This window comes from Parasteatoda tepidariorum, chromosome 2 (genome assembly GCF_043381705.1).
Source record: "Parasteatoda tepidariorum isolate YZ-2023 chromosome 2, CAS_Ptep_4.0, whole genome shotgun sequence".
Classification (NCBI taxonomy): domain Eukaryota; kingdom Metazoa; phylum Arthropoda; class Arachnida; order Araneae; family Theridiidae; genus Parasteatoda; species Parasteatoda tepidariorum.
In genome coordinates this window covers 25,217,562-25,224,289 of record NC_092205.1, presented here as the reverse complement: position 1 = coordinate 25,224,289, position 6,728 = coordinate 25,217,562, and the positions used below count along the sequence as shown (strand labels likewise).

The window sequence follows — 6,728 nt, the reverse complement described above, 5'->3', positions numbered from 1 at the left end:
AACTGGTCACAATCAACCTCAATAGGGCGGCCAGAACGTGGTTCATCTTCAATGTTGAAATTCCCAGTATTAAACTTTCGAAACCAAACTTTTACTGTATCCTCATAAGAAACAGTATTGAAACCTAAACTTTCACACATTTTCTTGTGGCATTCAGTTACACTTAGTTTATTTCGGAACTCATAGTACATAATGGGTCTGATCTGTTAACGTGATAGCTCCATTTTAAAAACTTTTTTGGTGCACAAGATGATAAAGTTTTGACAAACAAATTACACAGTTGTGTAGTTCCAACTTTCTGCTTTAAAATACAAAAGCCCGTTTCAAAAAAAGTTAACCACCACGGCAATGGCTGCTGCTGGCACGGAGGTATTTCCTTTTGGCGGAAAACTTTTTACTCAACCTGATATTTATTACTGTACATTTATGATTCAGGAAAATATTACCTGACTGAAACTAAATTTACACGACTTCTTAAAAATAGTTTGTCAAAAGTGTCACTATTTATTATTATTATTTAATATTTTATTTTCATTTTTGAACAAAAAAGAAAATATTCTCTTTTTGATTATCAATAACTTTTTTTTATATTAAATGTTAATTAAGTTGATAACTCTCAATATATCAAACAGCTACATAGTTTATTCTTATATAGTATTTTGGAATCATAATTTACATAAAGAGACAAATAACAAAACTAAAATTTATTATTTTAGTTTAAATACTTTTATCATTTTATGGTAAGCCACGAAACTTTTTATCAGAGGCATTGGTTAAGATAAATTATTATTGTGTAACAGGCAAAACCTAAACTATGGTATGAACCATGGTAAAAAGGGAAACTGTGGAGAAATAGAAGCCTTGAAACCTTTTTCTATTTAGAAAGAGTAGATATAATATTATTAGACAAGCTTTTAACTTATTTTTGCATTTTTTTTTCAGGTTTTATTTATGATCTGCAGAAAAATACCAAAACTTTAATTCTATTTGACAAAGCTCTTTCTGATCTAATCAAGGAAAGAAAAAAACTCTCGTCAGCCATAACAGTATTCTCTTTAAAGCTCTTTGGTTATTTGCTTCAAAATAAGAATATATTTATGGAACTTAAAAATTCTCAAGTCATTAATGATTTAGCAATTATACCAAAGTATAATATATTTATTACTTGTTCACCATCTATTCAAGATGCCCTTATTACAATGTTGATGTCTATAGCAACACATAGCGAGGGAGCTTTGTGGCTAATTGAACAAAGTAAGAAAATTTTTAGAAGTCATTTTTGTATCGATAATATTTTTATTTGTGCATTAATAGAGATGTGCCACCTTATTTTTTCCTTAAAGAAAAAGAAGCAAGAAAGGCCACGGAAAAAAAATTTTGACTTTTTAAAAGAAAAATTAGTTTAGTTTTTGTAATAATTAATATTTTTAGATTTAGTTTTGTTAGAATTAATCACTGAGCTGTCTTTGTGAAGAACTGGGATTTGATCCTCAGTACCAGCTGCTTGAAATACCCAGATTCGCATCATGGGTACCAGCTTATCTGAAAAGTTAGAGATTTATGTGCAGTGGTACATTGCCACAATCTTGGAATTTTGAATTCAGTTATTGAATTTTTTTTGAAAAACAGTTATGAAATTGCTTTTACTATGAATGATGTTTCTTCTAATTAATATGCAGTCATTTTTAGCCTTCATTGATTGGGCTATATGTGTACATTTAGAAAAGAGTTTTTCTACAAAATCAGCTAGTTTTAATAACAAAATTGTCATTATAAAAAATATCCTTATAAAAAGGCTGGAGTTTTTTGCAATTATTCAAATAAGTGTTAAAAAAAAGTGCTGTGATAATTTCAAAATCATATGATCATAACTGCATATAATAATAAACTAAAAATAAACTGCATACTGCTGTAGAAAATCTAATGTCCAGAATCTAATGTAATGTGGTACTTCAGCAAATCCAGGAAATAGATTTTTCTGGATATTAGGTCTTTAATGCAAATAAAGATCAAAATATGCAGTATTCCATGAAAAATAGTCATTAATGTTGATTAACCTTAATTTGTGTACTGTAAGGTTTTGTTATTAGTTAAATGGCATTAATATTTAATGCGATAAAATATATAATAAGAAAAGAAAACAGATTATTTGAATTTTGCAGTTTGCTATTTGATAAATTTTCCATAAACATCAAAAATTATTAATTGCCATTGATAAAGCCCTAAAACAAATAAGAATTAATACCCCCATAATGATTAAAGATCAGTATTTATTTAAATTATGTGGAAAAAATTTAAATAATATTTGTTCAACATACAGATAAGTTGGTCTCATGATTGATTAAGTTGGCCTCATGCTGAGGCCAACTTAATGGGGAAAGCAGTGGAAAGAAGAAGTAGCAAAATATTATCTTATCTAAAAATTATATAATTCTAAATTAAGTCAATTCTAAAAAAGCTACAAAAAAAATTTTATTGATGCACATTTAAACTGTCATTAGACTCTTAAACTGTCATTACATTCAATTAGATGAATGTAAAGCACTACATGTAAATTTAAAAATTCTATGTATATATATATATATATATACTATTTTGTAAAATCCGAAGCGAAAAATTTTTTGCACATTGATATGATTTTAATGTCATTTGAAGAACATTTGGCAACAATTGTTTTCATACTGACAGGAACTACAGTATGAACTCTATTTAAAGAAGTCGCTAAATCCCGATAAAAAGTCTGTTTGGTGAAAAATTCACTTAATAGAAAATCACCATTTGAAATACTTAAACAACACAAAACAGGCTTTAATTTCATTAACACTAGATATAATTAAATAAGCAATTGATACACCTTTATTTGTAATTATTATCTACTATCAAATTGTTTCAAATGATTTTAACATTTTATCAGATGAAGGTTTGGTGATTTATTCATCATTTCAGTCTTCCTCACAATTTATTGCTGTATTGTTTTCATTTTTCACACTATCCCAAAATATCCGATTCAGTTAATGTTTCTGTGGTTGCAGCTTCAGAATCAATAAAAAGAAAATCATTAATGAGTACATCATCATTAATTCCGTGTCTGGCTCTTAGCTGTACCCATATATTTTTAAGTTCTTTTAAAGGAATGTTATTCTTGTCCTCCCCACTTTCCAAATTCTCCACGCTGACTAGCAAGACTGTTAGGAATAGTATGATCTGTAACATCATAGTTCTATGCTTTAGAAATTTCTGTTGAAATGCAAACAAAAAGGGATTTTACCGCTTTCCCTTAAAGTGGGTGCCAAAATCAATTCAAGGTCATTTCCCCCGTAAAATGTGTTTACAGGTTTGAAATGTTAGGAAGTGGGAAAATTGAATCTTAAGGAAAAGTTGGTTGATTAGAAAATTCACTTCGCTAATTGGAAGTTATTTTACAAAGAAATTTCCAAAATGCTCTTGGTTCCTCAAAATAGAGAAATTCACAAAATGGAGGTTCGTTAAATTGATGTCCGATTATATATATATGTGTTAGAGGTCAAAAGTCTAAGAAAAGCTTATTATTCACAAGTTTTATAAAATTAAATATTTGAAATCATTTAGATATTTTGAAAATAATTATTCATCTTAGATCGTTAACAGTTGTTTTTTATTTTTAGAGTTCATAGAATTTGTATTTTCAAGTTATTCTTCAACAAGTTATTATGTAAAGAAAACTAGTTCTAAGTTTCTCTACTCAGTAGTTGTGTTATGGTCAACTCCTGAATTTTCTGTATCTTTGGAAGAACAACAAAAGGATGTTCTGATAAACACCATCCAAGACATTATGACAAAACTTATTTCTGGTATTCAACCACCCAATGACAAAGAAACTGAAAATTTTTGTAACTACTGTGTTTCAACTTTAAAGCAAATATCTTTAAGTGAAGCAAAGTTACCGAGTATGCATTTGCCTCTTATCAATGCAATACTTCATTACTTTAAAAATATGGACACAAACAACAAAATTAATCAAGATGCAGCAGAACTTTTTTGTATTGTAGAAAAGAGGTAGCAATTTTATGCATATTCATATATTATTTTTATTTAATTTTATATGTTGTATACTGTGATTATTCGTAAATATTGAGACTTAATCTAAATAATGAAAACCAATTTTAAAAAATGACTGTGGCACTGTTTGTCAGGTAGCTTTCGTTCCCTCTTTTCCAGATCTAAGACTGGACTTTTGACATCTGATACACTTGATTTCCCAATGCTATTCAAGTGTTATGTTGTTTCTTTTCTTTTTTTTTTCTTCTTCCTTTCGACAATCTTTTTTTAATCTTGATCAACACATGTTTGAAAACACCTGCCTCACCTACAAAATTTATTTTAAAATAATTTGAGTGCTTCTGAGCACACATGTTTAAAAAAGAATGATGTTGAAAGCTGTTCTTTCCTAAAGGAACTGGTTCTGCTTCTGACCCTCATTAAAATTTAACTGAGTAAAATTAAAGATGGGTCTCAGCATATCTTATATTTCAGTACTTAAAAATATGAAGTCCTTTAAATGAAGACATTATAAAATGAATATGTTCAAATAATATCAGTTACTTTCAGTTAAACCAGAAATTTAGTTGTAGAGCCTTTAAAGTTACTAAAAAACCGAATGAAAGTAATTGAATCTAATCTTATATTTTTAACATGTAGATGGTAGCACTGCTTAAAAATTCTGCTTCTTGTAAGTAATCGAATCTAGTATCGCTTCGCTGTACCCGTTATTCATATCAGTTTAGTAAGGATTAATTAGCTGAATAAAGTTCTTTAACTAGTATTACTGATACCAGATATTTATATCAATTCACTATAAATTAGTTTGAAAACAGTTCCATTTTAAAACTGACTCGCACTCATCTTAAGCATTTTGGTTTGGATCAGTTTTAAGGACCTTGATATCTAAAGCTGTATTTTTGCCTCGTTACTGACAATCATATTAAATTTCTTACTTTGTGTTATCTTTAACCCTTTCGCGACGAGTATTTTTTTTTTACAACAGAACAATTTTGAAAGCATAAACTATGAGTAGGGCAGCATTATGCACGGTAGTGCCATGTATGTTCTGTGAATGAAAATACCTTCAAAAATATTGGCAGGACTGGTGGGAAAGTCTCCCATTAGACAGGGAAGGGTTTCTGTCCCAAAAGATTTTTTTGAAATTTGCTTGGGACGTATGTGTCCCGTTAGGCTCGAAAGGGTTAAATGATTTATTTCACGTTTTTCGATGAATCATGCTCAATTGTACACAGTTTTTTGCACAATCCATTTTGTATTCTTTAGACTGAATGTTAAAGAACTATCATGATTAGTAAGAAATAAATAAAAAATATTTTATTTAGTATTATATATGTAGTTTATTATACAGAAATAATACATAAATTTGCGATAGTTATATACTGCTTGACTTTATTATAACTCTTTTGCTTTATTAAAAGTGATGATAATAAGGGTATATTAAATATGTTATCTTTTTAACAAACTGGTTTTCCTTTTCGTATTCCACTTAAATCTATTGTTGTTTTATTTAAAGACCAAAATAAATCTTAAATCTGCATTTTCAACCAATAAGAATGAATTAAAATTTGATCTAATAAAAGCAAAGTAACTTTATTATTTTTGCCTTGTATTAACTAAGGTTTAAATTAATATTGATTTGTATCTGAAATAAAAAGTATCAGGTTTTTGTTACTGATGCCTACTTGTGCCAGTATTAGTTTATAGCTAATGCCGAAACAATGGTACTTGCCAATCTCTAGAACAAATGCAAGCAGTAAAGAGAGTTCTTTCTTATTAGGAATACCAAGGGACAAAAGAAGCCATTTTTAAGCCATCTTCAGAGAATCTAAGATAAAGGGCAGATCCTTGTGGGAATTTTGAAAGTCGGGAAAAATTATTTCTTTATCAATCGATATCATTAGACAAATTGATTAATTTTCATCCAGATAGGCCAAGCTCTACTGTTCTTATTTTATCATCAAGATCATTAAGAAACATAAAACTGCTACTCGCAAGAAAATCTGCTGCTTAAGAGGAAATTTTTTACCGCTCTTTAAATATCTGTTAAAACTACCTTTTTTGTATCTAAATAATTGTCCGTATCTAAATTGATTATGAATCTGCTAGAATGCTTATTGTGTTTTATGTATTTTTAGGTATCATTCTGATATAACAGTTATTCGACAAATAATGCATGTACTTGTAGAAAAAAGGAAGCTTACTGATGCATTTTATCTTGCCTCATCCTTTCTTAGGTACATTTCTATTTCAATTAATTTTATTTTTTATATAAGTGTACTATTTAAGTTTTTATATTCTTTGAAAAAAGCTTTTAATAATAATGTCTAATTACTATAGAGATTGTCATTAAGTCAACAAAATTCTTTGCAATTCTGGCAAAATAGGTCGTGTGAGGTTTCAGTGCAATTTTTTCATTAGGTAAAATTATTTATATTGACAAAATCCTTTAAAAAAAAATTTCAGTGCATAAAGCTAATTTCCAATATTTAGCACTTATTAAATGCTGAAAACATTATTAAAGTTCAAAATATTTTTATCAAATGTGCATAAAATATTTTTGAAATTTTATTCATTTGTTTGCTGTTATAATGTTATTTATTTCTAGGTATATTTCAGTGATAATTCATAAGCTATTTCATTTCTCAATTTCTTGTAAATTTTGCAAGCAACTTAAACATATATATATA

The 6,728-nt window shown here is 28.2% G+C and overlaps 1 protein-coding gene across 2 annotated transcripts in view; it reads left to right on the top strand.

Moving 5' to 3' along the window:
* LOC107447861 (uncharacterized) overlaps positions 1-6,728 on the top strand; it is a 24,848-nt gene that overhangs the window by 2,303 nt on the left and 15,817 nt on the right. For both annotated transcript variants that reach the window (XR_011636114.1, XM_043046208.2), the window contains exons 2-4: positions 943-1,254; positions 3,645-4,035; positions 6,177-6,275. Coding sequence is in view for 1 of the 2 variants with exons in the window: in XM_043046208.2 (XP_042902142.1) it covers positions 943-1,254; positions 3,645-4,035; positions 6,177-6,275 (802 nt within the window). In the remaining variant the exon portion in view is untranslated. The remainder of the gene's footprint in view (positions 1-942; positions 1,255-3,644; positions 4,036-6,176; positions 6,276-6,728) is intronic.